This window comes from Papio anubis, chromosome 3 (genome assembly GCF_008728515.1).
Source record: "Papio anubis isolate 15944 chromosome 3, Panubis1.0, whole genome shotgun sequence".
NCBI lineage: Eukaryota > Metazoa > Chordata > Mammalia > Primates > Cercopithecidae > Papio > Papio anubis.
The window spans coordinates 116916175-116935380 of NC_044978.1; the positions used below are offsets into that span (position 1 = coordinate 116916175).

General features: G+C 37.9%; 1 protein-coding gene across 6 annotated transcripts in view; it reads right to left on the reverse strand.

Moving 5' to 3' along the window:
• The window catches only part of ANKRD17 (ankyrin repeat domain 17), a 182729-nt gene that overhangs the window by 77385 nt on the left and 86138 nt on the right, over positions 1-19206 (reverse strand). For all 6 annotated transcript variants that reach the window (XM_003898780.3, XM_009206951.2, XM_009206952.4 and 3 more), the window contains exons 3-6: positions 9196-9352; positions 4196-4343; positions 3810-3957; positions 2366-2599 (exon numbers count right to left, since the gene is read on the reverse strand). In XM_003898780.3, coding sequence (XP_003898829.1) covers positions 2366-2599; positions 3810-3957; positions 4196-4343; positions 9196-9352 — 687 coding nt within the window. The remainder of the gene's footprint in view (positions 1-2365; positions 2600-3809; positions 3958-4195; positions 4344-9195; positions 9353-19206) is intronic.

Sequence of the window (19206 nt, forward strand, 5' to 3'; positions counted from 1 at the left end):
TAGTTATTTTATTTATGCTATGGAATAAATCAGTTTTCACGAACTAGTAGCCTGAGATAATGATCAGTCATTTCTGTGAGAAAATGTATTTAAAGTTCCAATACCTAACTCAAAAACATTTTAGGAAAAACCTGCTTATAAACTGGGAACTGTATGTATAAAAATATTCTTCAAACCACACCATTTAATTTATATTTATATATTTAATTATAACATAAACATGTACACACATTTATGCAGTTTCAAATAAACCATATGCTTCAGTTCAGATAAAGATACCATATAAGTGGTTAAAAAGCAGAAGACAAATTATAATTTAAAAAAGACTTCAGATTCTATGCAAAAAAAATAGAAAAATTATTTAATTTTTTCCAGCTTTATTTAGAATCAGCTACAATCAATTCTTATTCAACTGAGATGCAGGAGAAGGACAGATAGTGGAGTCACAGGTAAACAGTTAAAATTTACTTCGGTAAGTGTAGTATCTGCCATGTCTTGTATTTGCCAACTACCTACCATCCCTTTTTCTCTCTGTGATTCTCCCCTCCCGAAAATCCACATTAGTGCTCAGTCTCAGCCTGACTTCCCTCTCTTCCCCAACTCTCCTTGTCAGTCTACATCATACGAAACCTCATCAGAAAGAGAGGAAGGGAAAGGGGTCCATGGATACCTGGAAGTAGTAGAGATGTTCTCCACCAGCTCAGTTCGCTATCCAGCTTCTAATTAAAGCCTGCAAGCCCCAACCTCAGATGCCCCTTTTGGATAGCAGGGTGGGGCTACAAGCAAAGGGGAGAGGGGAGAGGAGTTACATGCAGCCCCATCTCAAAGCTCTCTGGCCAGCAGGGACTCTGTAGTGAAATGCAGCCAGTACTGGGTTCAAAAGTATTTGTGAGAAGGGGAGAGAGCCACCCAATCAGCCCACCCCAAGGCTTACCTCCTCTCCTCCCAATGAAGATCAGCCTCTGCCTAATTGTAAACAGGGTTGGGGAAGGGAACTAAGGGACCTCAGTTGTGCTCCCTATCTGAAAATCTATTAACATGAGATAATCAAAAGCACTTTATAAATAAACCATATTTTTCAAATTTAAGTTAAATTTTAGTCAATTAATCCAAATATATAAGGATTATTTTCATGTTTATAAATGAAATTATTCCAAAAGGCATCACACAACCTTGGCTACTCTTATATAGAACAAAACAACACCAAGGCCAGAACTAGGGTGAGGAAATCAAAGCACAGGGTGCAAAATTTAAGAAGCCACTCACATGTAAGCTTGTACAAGTGAAAGGTTAGTCACTGAGAATGAGTGTCTCCTTAAATTTTTTACTAGGTTTTGCAAAAGCTTTTTCTTGATGCCTAGGGGTCAAGAATTTATGATGTAAATAATATGGGACAACTATATAGATATATGGCATAAAACATAGAATTGAATGGCTAAACAAACACAAAATTGCATGACTTTTTTTTTTTTTTAATAAAAAACTTTCTTTCTTGTCTTTTTTTTTTTTTTGAGACGGAGTCTCGCTCTGTCGACCAGGCTGGAGGGCAGTGGCCGGATCTCAGCTCACTGCAAGCTCCGCCTCCCGGGTTTACGCCATTCTCCTGCCTCAGCCTCCCGAGTAGCTGGGACTACAGGCGCCCGCCACCTCGTCCGGCTAGTTTTTTGTATTTTTTTTTAGTAGAGACGGGGTTTCACTGTGTTAGCCAGGATGGTCTCGATCTCCTGACCTCGTGATCCGCCCGTCTCGGCCTCCCAAAATGCTGGGATTACAGGCTTGAGCCACCGCGCCCAGCCCAAAAAACTTTATTAATAAAACATTTTCTTAATTTACTTTCTTAAAAAGTAAAACACCTTACTTTACAGCCATTTATCTGTCATATATGTGGAGTCTAAAAAATGTTCGGCTCTGTGGCTGCGTTTTAACAATCTAGAATATAGAACAGTAATTATCTACAGACCAAACATCTTTCCAGGCAACTGTCTGGCCTGCCAAAGGAGGGCATTTTCTGTACTATCAATATTTTCAGGTTCATTGACATCATTTAAAATACCATGTACCCCTTCATACCAAGCAAAATCTTCTCGACATGAAAGCTATTATACAGTTCATATTAAAAGAACTGTTTCTGATAAAAATTAGATCAATTAATACTCATTTTTCAGTGACAATATTTATAACGTTAAATCTGTATTTTAAAAATTTAAATAGTAAACAAACTGAAACACTGTAAACACTTAACATTTTAATTACATACTATATACTATTATTATGTTTTATTTTTTAATTTAAAACCAAGATCACATAAAATAATTATAATTTCACATGTTTAAAAACTTTGTTTCGAGAAAGGTTTATACTGTACCTTTGTAACAAGCTAAGGTAAGGGCACTCTCTTTAAATTCATTGGAATGCGTATTAATGCCAGCCCCATTTTCTAGCAGCAATCTGGCTACTTCCACATGTCCAGCACTTCCAGCTTCCATAAGAGGGGTATGACCATTTTCATTATGGTCCTCAATACTAGCACCGGATTCCAAGAGCACCTTTACAACATCTACATAGCCTCCAGCGCAAGCATATGTAAGTGCTGTATTGCCTATTTTAATTAGGAAAAATAAAAATATATTAACATAAAATACCAAAATAAATCAAAGTGCTAATTTACATTAAGAAAATGGAAACGGAAGACTATAACCATAATAAATATTAAATTACAAATACGTATATGTAAATATATATCTCTATATAAAATTCCTTTCCTACTGCATTTGATCTTTCTGAAATCAACTCCCTATTCTCCTTCTCCATTTAAAACCAAAGTCAAATACATGTGGAAAATCATATACACTTGTCCAGATTGGAGAGTTGTAAAAGAACTGGGCAAGTCTGCCCTGGAGCTAAGTTTTACCTTAAGATGAGAAAAAAGTTGTTTTAATGTTTATCAGAGAAATGCTTCACAAGTTTTTTTTTATTTCAATGTTTCTAACTTAAAATTATTCATCATATACATACTTTATACTATACCTTTTAATCATATATGTTTTCATTACAACTTCAAATACTAGTTAACTGATCAAATTCAAATTTCTAAATCTGAAATTGAATTCAATAATTTCTAAAACTTTTCTGCTGATAAAAATTTCCCATATTACAAGAAAAATCAACCTTCTGGGTAAAGTAAGAGTTTCTAAAAATCCCTTTAAATCACAACATGATCTTAAAAAACATTTAATAAATTTGAAAAATCTGCATGAAGGAAATGCACAAAATATTTCCATGAAATTTTAGAACTTTTACACAAATCTATCTAGGCCCAAATTTGAAAATACATATATATATATTTTAGACTAAAGTTATGCTATTCTTCAGGACACAATGTTTTTCGATACTTTTTCTGTGGGCCACAATTTAGTAACAGTAGGAAACAATGGACTATCCTTTTGTTCCACAATCTTTTGTTCTTTGTATCTTACCATTCCTCTCCTAAAAAACTGGAAACATGGGTTTGAGCACTACAGCCCACATCTTTCAATTTCCAAGAGAGTGGTCCGTCTAACTGGGTCAGTGTTTTACTTTTATCTTAAAGAACTTTAAAAGGCCAATTGCCCTTATAAACAAAACAGGAAGAATATCATTCAAAATATATTCTATATATTTCAAAATTCATACACAGATGTATGAGAATATGTAGCACATCTAAGAAATAAGAGAACTGAAAAATTAGCACTAAACATCACCTTCATGCGAAACCACTATTACCAAATGATGTTACTACTTAGCAAAACTGAAAAAGAAATATGCATGACCTGTTGAAGACTGTGCATTAACATCTGCTTTATGAGCTAGCAGCAACTTCACAATTTTGACATGTCCTCCATTAGCAGCAGCCATTAAAGGTGTAATGTCACCTTTGATTCCCCTATCTTCCACATTTGCATGCATTGCCAACAAAACCTTATGAGAGAAAAATAGTTTAAAAAGATATTAAGAAATGATAACCGTCAAAAAATTTTGAATGCATGTATTTATATAATGTCTACCTAGTCGTAGTAAAAGAGCTATAAGCACACAAAATTTATCTAACAAAACTATTTGTTGAAATAATCCAAGTGGTTGGAAAGATTTATTTTATTATTTCCTTAGTAAGCAAGCCAGTTTTATAAAAAACAAGCTTTATTTTGATAATACGAACCTGTGCAAGCTCATAGTATCCAGCAGAACAAGCTAAACAAAGGAGGCTCTCCCCTTCCTCTGTGTGTTCATTTACACTTCGCCCTTCAATGAGTAACTTTCGCACAGCATTTACATCTCCTTCTGAACAGGCTTCTGCCAAACTGCGGCTATTAGGGAAAGAATATCACAATACCAGAGTATAAGAATATTAAAAAATTGCACAGCATAAATATTGTTTTTGGTTGTTTTGTTTTTTGCTGTTTAGAAACAGAGTCTTGCTCTGTCACCCAGGAGTGGGTACAGTGATGCAGTCAGCTCACTGCAGCCTTAAACTCCTGGCCTCAAGCAATCCTCCTGCTTCAGACTCTCAAGCATTAGGATTACAGATGTGAACAACCACACCCAGCCAGAGTATTGGATATTTATGTCAAATCTCTATAGTTATATGGTTTGGCTTTATGTCCCCACCCAAATCTCATGTTGAATTGTAAACACCAGTGTTGGGGGAGGGACCTGGTGGGAGGTGATTAGATCATGGCAGCCGATTTCCTCCTTGCTGTTCTCATGATAATGAGTGAGTTCTCATGAGATGTGGTTGTTTAAAAGATCTTTGCTCTCTTTCTCTCTCCTGCTGCACCATGGTAAGACATGCTTGCTTCCCCTTTGCCTTCCACCATGATTGTGAGTTTTCTGAGACCTCCCCTATGCTTCCTGCACAGCCTGTGGAACTTTGAGTCAATTAAACCTCTTCTCTTCATAAATTATCCCAGTCTCAGGTAGTTCTTTATAGCAGAGTGAGAATAGGCTAATGCTAACATTAGTGCTCAACAAGGATGGTTATTTCAGTATGATTCATAACAAAAAGCCACAGATGATTGAATTCATTGAGTTCTTTACAATCTACATATCAATGGCACTGAATTAAAATTATCAATATTCCAAAATGTTTTCAGTTATGCAACTGAAGGATAAAGTCTAATTTACTGGTAAGTGGAGAAAGAACATAAAATTTTAAAACATAAAAGTTTATAGAAATCACACACAAATAACAGGTCATAATTATACTTCTTTTGTTTCGTTAGTAGAAAATTTTTTATAAAATTTAATTAAAAAGTAAAAACTGGGCAAAACTTCTACTAATTGTAAAGATCTATGTGAGTCCTTCCATCAAGTAAAGGGAGATCAGACAGAAAAGATGGGAGAATGTAATACTAATAAATGAATAACTGATGAGCCTTTTTTAGTTTTGTTTTGGAAGTATTTACTCATACAATCAAATTTTGGGAGAAGTTGCAAATCCAGGCAAAGAAAAAGCTGAACTCAAGCAAAATGAGAGTGGAAAAAGTGGAGTAACAAAACATTAAACTGAGAGAAAAGTGTATGCCCCATAAACTTACCAAAACAATTCCAATTGTAGACATTTCTAAAGATTCTCACTTTTGTATAAAATAATCCTAAAACTAAATCCAGGGCTATTAATATTCTTTTTATTTCAAATATAACTCAATTCTTTTATTATCCTCTTAAAGTATGGCCCTTTCACTTCAGATACTAAAGGCACCGACAGATAATCACTTTTCTATACCTCTGTTATTACCATCACCCAGATTTAAGACCAACATCTTTGTCTCAGATACGGCAAAGCCTCCTAACCAGTCTCCTTGCCTTCACACTACTTGCTGTCCTTCAGGTTCTTTTCAACAAGGCAACCAGAGAGATCTTTTGTAAAGAGAAGTAGAACATGTTGGCCAGGCGTGGTGGGTCATGCCTGTAATCCTAGCACTTTGGGAGGCTGAGGCGGGGAGATCACGAGGTCAGGAGATCGAGACCATCCTGGCTAACACAGTGAAACTCCGTCTCTACTAAAAATACAAAAAAATTAGCTGGGCATGGCGGTGTGTGCCTCTAGTCCCAGCTACTCGGGAGGCTGAGGCAGGAGAATCGCTTGAATCCACAAGGCAGAGGTTGCAGTGAGCCAGGATGGCACCACTGCACTCCAGCTTGGGTGACAGAGCAAGACTTTGTCTCAAAAAAAAAAAAAAAAGAAAAGAAAAGTAGAACACATCATTCCTCTACTCAGAACCCTCCACTGGCCTTATAATGTCACTCACAGTAAAAGCCGAAATCCTTACAAGATCTGCCCTGTGGCAGGTATTCCTCTTCCCTTTTACTTCTCTGGCTTTATCTCCTACCCTCTCACCCTTATTCCTTCCACTTCGGCCACATTGGTCTTCTTGCTATTCATCACATATGCTAAATAAGCTCCAACCTCCAAATATTTGCATTTGCTCTTCCTGTGCCAAGACAGCTCCTCTCTCAGACATGTCTCACTCCCTTCCCTATTTCAGGTCTTTCCTAGAAAGCCATCATTTTAAATGAGGACTTCCCTGACCACGCTATTACAAAATGTAACATGACCTCTGCTATGGTTTACATTTTGTCCTCTCCAAAAGTCATGTGAAATTTAACCCCAAATGTGGCAATACTGAGAGGTAGGGCCTTTAAGAGATGCCTGAGTCATGGGGGCTTTGTCTTCATGAATCGGTTAATCCATTCATGAATTAATGGATTAATGGGTAAATGAATTAATTAGTTATCATGGAGTGAGAATGGGTAGGCTTTATAAAAGGAAGAGAAACCTGAACTAGCACACTTAGCCTACTTGCCATGTGATGGCCTGTGCTGCCTCAGGACTCTGCAGAGAGTCCCTGCCAGCAAGAAGGCTCTCACCAATTGCAGACCCTTGACCATGGACTTCTCAGCCTCCATAAATGTAAGAAATAAATTCCTTTTCTTGCCCAGTTTCAGGAATCCTGTTACAAGCAACAGAAAATGAACTAAGATAACCTCCAACCCAACCACTGCCTTAGTACTTTCCTTTAAATTTTTCCCATAGTTATTATTTTATTATGTGCCATACTATATATTTTATTTACATGTTAATTGTATTTTCCCCTTACAAAAAGTGAAGGTCTCAACCAGCACTAAATAAATTTGTCTTTTAAACATCTCTTCTGATTTCCCATTTCACAGGACACTGACAGTCCCTAGACTCAATGCTCTCTATAATTTTTAAGCATGTTTAGGACAAATCCTTCCCGTAAGACATTTCCTCTATAAGTGCGTACCTTTTCTCTCTTTTAAAGTAGTCTCTGTCTCTTTCACTTCTTTATGCATATACCCTAATCTACATTATCATTTGAATTTTTCATTCAATTTCCATGTGTGTATACCAGCTTTAAAACAACCTTAGAAGATCTACTCTAGCAACAGCTGAACTTAAGAACTTGTGGGCAAAGGGTATATCAAGCCTCGCACATGGCACTGTCCTTAACTAATATAAAAATGTGGCACACAGTACTCACTGCACATAAGTCTACCATCTTTCTCAAACTTTGTTGAATAAATATAATTGTCACAAATATGTTATATTTTTTTCTGTTAAATTCCAGTATTTTCAATGCAAAATAATCTGTGACTTTTTATTTTTGTATTCTATTTCCTGCTTTAACTGGTTTTAGTATACCCTTCAAGGTGTTTTTAATTTTCTCTCTTGCCAATCTTAGCAGGCACCACATTAAAAAATATTTGGAGATAACCAATAATATTTTAGGCTAGTAAAACCGAACATTTACTATGGAATAGAAACCGAGGTTAACTAAAGAAGGGAGTCAACCTACGAGAAGAATGGTAAAGCAAGTTAATACAGACACAAAAATCTAAATGAATGAACACTAATAAAGAGCCAAGAGAAACAGCAAATTCATGACCTTGTTAATACTATATAACTTCTCTTTTATACTCTTAAAAATGTTGTATGAAAACACCATTAGACAAAAGAGAATTCTTAAATGCTATAATTTACTCTCTAAACCCAAATATAACAGAATATTCAGATGTTCTCAATTGTTTTAAGGCAATTGCTAAAATAAATAAAATGGCTTCATTTTATTAGAGGAGGCAAAAAGAAGCCACCAAGGGTTGAAAATGGTAACATGTATTAATGATTCTTTTCTAGTTGCTTCCTTGAAGTATCTATCCATTTTTCTTGTCACTCTTTTTTTTTTTTTTTTTGAGACGGAATTTCGCTCTCGTTGCCCAGGCTAAAGTACAATGGCGCAATCTCGGCTCACCACAACCTCCACCTCCCAGGTTCAAGCAATTCTCCCGCCTCAGCCTTCCGAGTAGCTGGGATTGCAGGCATGCGCCACCACACCTGGCTAATTTTTGTATTTTAATAGAGACGGGGTTTCTCCATGTTGGTCAGGCTGGTCTCGAACTCCTGACCTCAGGTGATCTGCCCGTCTCGGCCTCCAAAGTGTTGAGATTGCAGGCGTGAGCCACCGCGCCTGGCTTCCATTTTTTAATATACATCCATAATTGTGTTTATATATGAGATGGTGTGATTTTTATTGGATAACATCATCAGAACAGCTTAAAATGTCATGTCACAAAACATTTACTGAGCCCTTACTAACTGTAAAGTGCTATCTGTATACAAGGAATTATAGGATATAAAATAATAAAGTCCCTGGACTCACATTCAAGTTACAGGAACTAGATCTATGACTTCCTTTAAGACTTCATAAAGCAAATAAACAAATAAAAGCCTCACCCTTTAAAATTTTCAGAACTATGCAAATGAACTGGAAAATGGCCTAATTGTAAAACATTTACTTGTCACCAACACATTAAAAAAAAAATTCTAAATAAGCAAAAAGTCTTTTATAACATATTGACTAGGCCTCAGTCTTGCAGTCAGAAAGACACTGGTGCTCTGCCACTTATTATCTATTTGATCTTAAGTTACTCACCTCTCTTTAACTTTTTATCTGTAAAATTAGAGTAAAAACAAAATCTATACCATATAAAGTTTTTGTGAATCTAAATAAGACATCAGATGTCAAGTGGTTAGCACAGTGCCAGCCAGGCACAAAATAAATGCTCAGTAAATGTTAGCTATTTGCTATTATTTTTAAGAAAATGATTTCATACTGGTTGCAGCAAAAATATACTTACTTGTCCGACTGCCCTGCATTTGCTGTGCTTTCAGCTCTCATACGGGTAAGTGCAGCAGCAGCTTCATCCAACGCACAACTAACAGACGATGTCAACCTCCGGAGTACTTCAGGATCTGCAAAGGCTTTACCATCAGCCGTGGACAATTTGCCTATTCCTATTATATTATTTTCGCACCAATATGGACACACCCAAAAGGGAGAAACAAAGCAAAATTCAAGTTACTTAAAGCTATACTGTGTATGTTAACAAATAACCTCCAAATGGTAGAGTAGACATATGTATCGGCTGCCCAGCATCTTTTGAGGAATCACTCTTCTCCAGTTTTCTAATAATCTTATTCATTCCATGTGGTTCATAGGTACTTGATCCTGTGACCCTCTGGTGCCAGAAATGGGTCTTTAGCCTATGATGGGACAATTAGACTCTGTCATATCTTTGAAAGAACGTATATTCAAAGGTTGCTAAATTGGTAAGATGTGAGTCATAAGCTATTTAGCCACTTTTGTCACCACATACAGAAAAAGACTGCCCAAAATAAAGTCAACATAGAGGAGAACAGAGACACAGAAAGAGAAGGGGACAGAGTCCTGATAAAATTATTTTTGACTCATTGACGCCAGTAGTGCCAGAAGCTAGCACCATCTCTATGATTTGTTAAATGTCTACATTTTATTTTTTTAAATTAATATATTTTTTTTCGAGACAGGATCTTATTCTGTCCCCCAAGCTGGAGTACAGTGGCATGGTCATAGTTCACTGCAGTCTTGAACTCTTGGGCTCAAGTGATCCGCCCAACTCAGCCTCCCAGTAGCTGGACCTATAGGCTCACACCACCACACTAGGCTAATTTTTCTTTCTTCTTCTTTTTTTTATTTAGACAGGGTCTCGCTCTGTTACCCAGGCCGGGTGCATGGCACGATTACAGTTTACTGCAGCCTCAGCATCCTGGGTTCAAAATCTTCCTGCCTCAGGCTCCCAAGTAGCTGGGACTACAGGTGTGTACTACCATGCTTGGCTAATTATTTTACTTTTTGGAGGAATCGGGGTCCCACTACATTGCCAAGGCTGCTCTCGAACTCCTGGGCATAAGGAATCCTCTTGCCTTAGCATCCCAAAGTACTGAGATTATAGGTGTGAGCCACCACAGTAGCACACCCAGCTAATTTTTAAACTTTCTTGTAGAGGTAGGGTCTCATTATGTTGTGTAGGGTAGTTTAGATCTCCTAATCTCAAGTGATCCTCCCACCTCAGCCTCCCAAAGTGCTCCCAATTACAGGTGTAAACCACTGCATCGGGCCAATGTCCAATTTTGCTTAAGAATGTTTACTAGGCTATCACCTGTGAACAAAATATGGCCTAAAAAGGCATTCTAGACTATATATAAAAATAAGCTATAAATGAATTATGTCTACAACTTACCACATATACTTAAATCATCTGAAAGTACTAATCTGAAAACCATTCAGAATTGCAAAACTAAAAAAAAAAAAAAAAAAAAATTCAAAAGCAGAGATGGTTAGTAACCATCTGCATGAAACCTAACTGTTGCTCTTTCAGATATCCCTATAAAGCATGAAGCATTCTTACCCCTAACCTTTATTATTTTAATTCAGTGGTGCTTAATAGAAGCTGCCCATCAGCATCACTTGTGGTACTGTTTTTGCTTTTTTTTTTAAGATAGGGTCTCACTCGGTTGCCCAAGCTGAAGTACAGTGGCATGATCATGGTTCACTGCAGTCTCGACCTCCCGGGCTCAAGTGATCCCCCACTTTGGCCTCTTGAGTACCTGGGACCAGGCACAGGTCATCATGCCTGGCTAATTGTTTTATATTTTGCTTTGTTTTGGCTTTTTGGTAGAGACAGGGTCTCACTATGTTGCCCAAGTTGGTCTTGAACTCCTGATTTAAGTGATCCACATGCCTCGGCCTCCCAAAGGGCTAGGTTTACAGGTGTGATCCAGCCCCCTGTAGTGCTTTTCAAATATATAGATGCTGAGCTTTTCTACATCTGGGGATCCAATTCAGTAAGTAGAAAGCAGGGCCTGGCATCTACATATTTTAAAGGCTCTAAGGCAATTCTGATAAACAGCTAGGATTAAAAACCTTTACCTCTAATGTTATGATGGATATTACAGAACCCTGCTATCCAACATGTGGTCCACTGAATAGAAGCACTGCTATCGCTTGGGAGCTTGTCAGAAATGCAGAATCTCAGGCCCTATGATGTACTGATCCAAAACCTGCATTTTAAAAAAGATCCCCATATGATTCCGATGCACATTAAAGAAAGGCTATTATAGGTTTTACAACAAACTAGTTAACTAAAACAAAAAGGACCAGTCACTTGGTATTAAACATATCTGCACAGATAAGTACATAACAGTGAAAGGTGTTCAATAATATCACATAAGTTTCATGTTTAAAGTTCTGAAAGTGTATACTTTTATAATGCACTTTATAATAAAGTAGGCAGCCTAGATTAAGCACCAAGTTAGAATAAAAAGGTTAGGGGTAAGCATGCTTTATAGAGATATCTGCAAAAGCAACAATTAGGTCTCACACAGGTGGTTATTAACCATCTTTGCCTTTAAAATATTTTTTCTTTTGCTGTCCTGAATGATTTTTAGATTAGTACTTTTAGGTATATTTTTATGCTTTTCTTTAATAAAAAAACTAACATATCAAATGTTATATCTCACAAAACCAAAAATAAATCTGCCAAGAAGCCTTTATGATTATAGCCATAAAAAATGTTCAGAGTAGTCAAATTTCATATCGGCTACAATTAAGATGTACAAAGAATAAAAATTGTCTTGGTCTGATAATTTATGTCACTAATATTAAAAGTCATACTATATTCTGAATCTACTACAATATTTAATAGATCATCTTTTGGTTAAATATATGAAGGCACTATTGAGATCAAGATCACAGAAGAATTTCCACATGAAAAAAATTAGCTCCAATTTTTCAGCCATCCAAGATCACTATATAACAAATATTTGTCAGTGATAGCAACAGGAACTAGGCAAGAGGACAGATCTGGCTCAGTAAAAACTAACCATTGTTTCAAAAAGAAAAAAAAAAAAGAAAATCTCACTTTAAATCTTTATGAACTTCTTGTATCTTCATAAGTAAAGATAACTATTTTAATGAAGATAACTAGGAAGAAACCAAAGACAGAGATGGTAATCTTTCAAATTAATTAACAGTAATCAAAAACTAATTTTAGCTACCCTGAATTATGGTGATTCTATTTTTTTCTGGTCTTCTCCAGCTATTGAATATTAAAGTGAAGATCAAAAAACAGAAAAGGTCTGGGTGCGGTGGCTTATGCTTGTAATCCTACTACTTGGCAGGTGGATTTCCTGAGCTCAGGAGTTCGAGACCAGCCTGGGCAACATGGTAAAACCCCATCTCTACTAAAAATACACAAAATTAGCTGGACGTGGTGGTGTGCACCTATAGTCCCAGCTACTTGGGAGGCTGAGGCAGTAGAATCGCTTGAACCCAGGAGGTGAAGGTTGCAGTGAGCCAAGATCGTGCCACTGCACTCCAGCCTGGGAGACAGAACGAGACTCTCTCCAAAAGAAAAAAAAAGAACAAAATGACCAGATTATTATTTCCAAATTCTCTCATTTAATCAACAGAACCACAGAAATTCAGATAGAGGACACATTAAAATATTATTTATATTATTATTTCATAATAAAACTATTAATATTACTAACACTATTAAACTTATTAAATATTATCTGATTTTAAGATAATTGAACGCATAATTATCTTCCTCTTAGAACTTACTCAGAGGGCTAAAATGCAAAAGAAACTCCTTCTATGATAAAACTAGGAAAAATTTGTATATAAGCTAAATATATAAGCTAAAATGTATAAAGACAAAGTAAACCAGAGATGTAACTAACTTATAGAACAGAATAAACTGAAACACCACTATCAAAAGAAAAACAGACCACTAGCCCAACGGGAGTCAGGTATTAGATGTACCAGATACAGGGGTGAGGTTTTGGTCAGAAAAAAGGGAGACCAGCTGAACACTTGTGAGGAGTAATCAGACACGAGTCTTCATTGCCAAACTAAACACCCAGGTGATTATTCTCTAAAGAAACCAAACTAGAAAGGCCCTGGACTAGGAGACATCAGGTATACAGGAGGATGACATGAAGTACTACATAAAAGCATTAAGTGAAAGTTTACATGATAAGTAGTGAGATCCTCAGCCCCATTCCCACTGTCAGCTCCCAGAATTATGGTAGCTGGGTTCATTATTCAGAAGATAAACACTGACAGGTGTGTATCTAATAAAATGATCCCAAGGTTACCTGTCCCTGACGTACACATCCTACAATCTAGGGACTGTGAATTTGACAAATTTTACTCCCAAAATTAAGTTATATTACATGGCATTGTTGACTTAAAGACAGAGAGGTTAACCTGGTGGGCCTGACCCAATCAAATGCGCTTGTGAAAGGCAGACATTTCTTTGGCTGGTTGGAGATAAGGAAGCCAGAGATTAAAAGCACAAGAAGGATTCTACTTGTCACTGCTGACTTAAAGATGGAGGGTGCCACATGTCAAAGAATGTGGGCAACCTTATGGAGATGACAGCCCATAAAAAAATCAGGATCTTGATTCTACAATTGCAAGGAACTAAATCCTGCTACCAAAAACAATAAATTTGGAAGTAAATGTTCACCCACAGCCTACAGATAAGGAATATAGGATAGCTGATTTCAGCCTTGAGACCATAAGCAAGAGAATCCAGTCACACTGTCCCCAGATGTCTGGCTCACAGAAATTTAAGAGATAATAAATGGGTGTTGTTTCACACCACTATATTTATGGTAAATTGTTATGCTGCAATAGAAAACTAATCCATGCTGTATAGTGAAATGCACCAACAAAACACACGTCCAGACTTTCCAATTTAGCTTTTTATGGCATTGCTAGACTAAAACCAGAACCCAAGGATCACCAGACATCTGAAGAAAATCTTAAATATGAAAAGCCAACCAAAGTATTGAAAATGAGACTGAAATTTTATAATGCCAAAATTATAAAGCTTTGGAGAAGGAGAACAGGGACAAATGGTACAGAGACAGGGTTAAGTCATAAATAAGTGTGGCAACACCAGAAGTTTAGTAACTTTAAAGGCCTGAGAGTGATTTTTTAAACTGGAACTCTATACCTAGCTAAACTATCAAGTATGAGGATAGTAAGAAAGGCATTTTCAGACGGTCTAAAAAATTTTACCTCTCAAGCATCCTTTCTCAAGAAACATATTGGATACCTAAACCTTGTTCAATCTCAACATCACAAAAAGAGAACCAACCAGACAGGGCCTATGTGATATATAAGGAAATACACAGCATTATGAATGTCTATTCTTGCCAAAATCAGAATAAATCTGAATCTGATCAACTATCTGGATCTAAAATAGGAAATACAACACACAAAAGCACAACTGGCACAATCCATAAACTGAGAGAAGTGACTATTTCTTCAACAAATAAACAGAAAAAAAAAAAAAGAGGAACTGTTATGATTAAACTTAAGACAATTTTTTTAAATTTTTAATTTTATGGGTACATAGTATGCGTATATATTTAAGAAAAATAATTAACATTAAAACTATGTAAACCTTGTTTGGATCCTGATTTAAAACAACTGTAAAAAGAAAATAATTGAACAAATCTCAACACTGACAGGATACTGGCAATATTAAGGAATTCCTTTTTTTTCCTTTAAATCTGAAATAGTATTATGGCTATATTTCTTTTTAAACACTCTTAATTTACAGATACATACTAAAATATATATGAAATGGTATGGTACTTAGATTTGCTTTAAATTAACATAGGTGGAGATGTCAGCAAGGTGATAATAGGCAGATATGAAAAAAGACTGCCTGTACACTGAAGACTGCTGAAGCTGGATGATGGATAAACATACAGAGGTTTCATTACGCTCTTCTCTTAGATTTGTATGTGGAAATTTCCATTTAAAAAGGGAAGGAAATAAAGGAGTGAGGGAGACGAAAAGTGAAAGAGGTGGAGAAAGAAAGGAAGGGAAGTAGGGGGAATGCTAGCTTGTTAGCTACCATAAAGAAAATACAAAAAATAGAAATAATTACACAACTTAGAAAAACGAGGCAACTATTTGCATTATATGAAAAGGTACCTTATCTCCAAAAATCAGCTTTTATGTAAAATCTACTTCCATGTAACATCTTTGAATCTTGTTGTACCTCTTGGGGCCACAGAAAACAAATCTATATGACAGTCTTTTAAGCATTTGAAGAACACTTTATTTAACCTAAGTCTTCTTGTCTTCAGGAGAAACATTCCCTGCTCCTCTGAGGCATATTTTTAAATAATTTCATAATCCGCATTTCTCTCTCATAAACTTCTAGAGCAATGTCAAATTGCTGGAAAATGCTAAATTAGGTCTCTACTCTTCTGTACAAATAGTTTTCTATACTCCAAGACAGGACTGTGCACATGCCCTTATTATGTTTTCAAGTCTATTTGGTTAAGATCCTTTTAATAATCCATTCTAGAATTTTACCTTGGATGGAAGTCAAGTTTAACCATGAGTCCTTCAAATATTTAAATACTGTATTACAAGATGTTTACTGAAACAATAATATTTTTACGCAATAATAAAGTAGCAGTTTACATACATTGCATGTATAATAGGTAGTGCACTGGGGTTCATGAACAATTAGTGTTCATAGTGTATTTATGTCTACTTTACAAAACCTAAGAAAATGTATGTCTTTAAAATGATTATAGATATTTCATTATCACCTCCTTATATTTAAGATATGATATATAGTGCTAAATCTGTGTGTGTGTGTGTGTGTGTGTGTGTGTGTGTGTATACTCCCTAATTAAAACATTGTTCCTATGGGGATAACATAATGATCCACTTCACAAAAATACCACGATGATTCACATGAGAAAGTTTCAGCCTACAGTCTCTAACAAACAAGTGGGGAAAATTATATATCGTCAATTCTCATTATTCAGTTATTCATAGTAGTTATGTTAAGTTGCTAGAAACATGGAATTAGCAAATACTATACTCAACAACTGCTCCTGGGAGAAATATGGCGTTAGGCAGCCCCTGGCCACAGCATTGTCATTAATGCACATAACCCTGTTTTATGTGTGTTTCTGTTTAAATGTACCTTTTTTGTGTGTGTCCTTCCAACTTTTATTTTAGGTACAGCAAGTATACATGCAAGTTGGTTATGTGGGTAAATTGCATGTTGTGGGGGTTCAGGGTACAGATTATTTCATCACCGAGGTAATGAGCATAGAATCCGATAAGGAACTTTTCAATTCTCACCTTCCTCCCATTCTCAAGTAGGCCCTGGTGTCTACTGTTCCCTTCTTAGTGTCCATGTGTACTCAATGTTCAGCTGCCACTTATAAGAAACAACGTGGCATTTGGTTTTTTGTTCCTGCATTAATTCACTTAGGATAATGGGCTCCAGCTGCATCCATGTTACTGCAAAGGACATGATTTTATTCTTTTTTATGGCTGCATGGCATTCCATGGTGTAAAATATAACTTATTTAATATATGTTGTTGATTCATTAACATTTAACTCACAGCCAACAGCAGTAAAACTCATGCCTGAACCTAAAACATATTTTTTCCACTTAAGAACACTAGACAGCACTCTGCTTCGGTGCCATTTTAAACAGTGAGTGGGAGGGACTGTACATCATGGTTTGAGTGCTAGCTAAGACACAGTACAATATAATATCAGACAGATTTCGAATGGTTTTTGACCTCAGTCCCTGGCTCCCAGATGGTATCTCTGGACAGCTCAGGGCCTAGGGGAACTTGCCACCCTGAAGGGGAAAAAACAAGTCTGGCTGGCTTCGCCACCAAGATAGATGGAGTAAGATGGCTGAATAGGGGGCTCTCGTGATCTCCCCACCCCTCCCCAAGTTTGGCAACTATCTACAAAAAGTGAGCATCTTCATATGAACCCAAAATCAGGTGAGCACACACAGCGCCTGGTTTTGACTTCATATTGCTGAAATAGGCATTAAAGAGGGTAGAAAAGACAGTTTTGAATTGCCAATGACACCCCTCCCTAATCCACTAGCAGCTCCCCACATGGTGCAAAGAACTGTGCAACTGTAAGAGGGAGAGTACAGCAACTGTGAGCCTTTGCATTGAACTCAGTGCTGCCCTGTCACAGCGGAGAGCAGAAACAGGCTGAACTCAGTTGAGGCCTGCTCGTGGAGGGAGCATTTGGACCAGCCCTAGTCACAAGGGAATTGTCCATCCCAGCAGTCCAAGTTTGACTTCCAGCAAGCCCTGTCACCACGGGCTGTAGTGCTCTGGGGCCCTAAGTGAAGTTGAGGGGCAGTCTAAGCCACAGGACTGCAATTCCTAGGCAAGTCCTAGTGCCAAGATGGACTTGGAGTCACTGGATGGGGGAAGGGGAGCAGGTAACTTCTTGAGCCACCACTTGGGCGGCTAAGGGGGTGCTTGAGTCACCCCTCTCCCAACCTCAGGCAGCACAGCTTAAGGCTCCAAAAGAGACCCCTTCCTTCTGCTTGACAGAAAAGAGCAGAGACAACTTGGTCTTGCATCTTGGATACAAACTTAGCCAGAGTAGGATAGGGCACCAGTCAGATTCGTGAGGCCTCCATTCCAGGCCCTAGCTCCTGGACAACCTTTCTACACACAACCTGTGCCAGAAGGGAACCTGCTCCCTTGAAGAAAAGAATCCATCCCTGGAAGGATCCATCACCTACTGACTAAAGAGGCCTTGGGCCCTGAAGTACCAGCAGTGACACCCAAGTAGTATGCCACCTGCCTAGGTTGAGACTGGGATGTGCCAGCTTCATGTGAAAACCAGCACATTCCCAGCTATGGTGGCAACAGTGAGAGCACAGTTGGGGTGCGGCGGGGGTGCTGAGTAGAAAGAGGACTCTTGGGGTCTCCTATTCCAAGGCTTGGCACTTAGACGACATTTCTGGAGCTGTCCTGGTAGAGAGGGGGCCCACTGTTCTGAAGGGTGAGTCTCAGGCCTGGCAGCTTTCATCACAAGCTGACTGAAGAGCCCTTGGGCCTTAACTGCACATTGGCGGTAGCCTGGCAGTACTCCCTGTGGGCCTCTGGTGGTGGTGGCCATGGACTCAGACTCCTTACTTGTGGAAAGAGGAAGAGTGGGAAGGACTGTATATCGTGGTTTGAGTGCCAGCTAAGACACAGTACAACAGAATATCAGATAGATTTCTAAGGTTTTTGACCTCAGTCCCTGGCTTCCAGATGGCATCTCTGGACTAGCTTAGGGCCTAGGGGAACTTGCCATCCTGAAGGGGAAAAAAACAAGTCTGGCTGGCTTCGCCACCTGCTGACTGTAGAGCCCTAGGGCCTTCAGCAAACATAGGTGGTAGCCAGGTAGCGGTCACAACGGGCATTGAATGAGACCCAGTGCTCTGCTGGCTTCAAGTCTCACCTAGCACAGTCCCAGTGGTGGGGGCCCCAGGGGTACTTGTGTCACCCCAACCCCAGCTCTAGGTGGCTCAGGAGAGAGAGAGAGAGAGAGAGAGAGAGAGAGAGAGAGAGACTCCATTTGTTTGGGAGAAAGAAAGAGAACAATAGTCTCTACTTGGTAATCCAGATAATTCTTCTAGATCTTACATAAAACCACCAAGGTGGTACCTCTATGAATCCGTAAAAATCATAGCAATACTGGGATTGGGGTGCTCCCCAATGCAGACATGGCTTAGATGACAATACCCAAGTCGCTTTGAATACTTAGAAAGCCTTCCAAAGAAGGACAGGTACAAACAAGCACAGACTGTGAAGACTATAATAAATACCTAATTCTTCAGTGCCCAGACACCAACAAACATCTACAAGGATCACGACCATCAAGGAAAACATGACCTCACCAAATGAACTATATAAGGCACCAGGGACCAATTCTGGAGAAACAGAGATATGTGACCTTTCA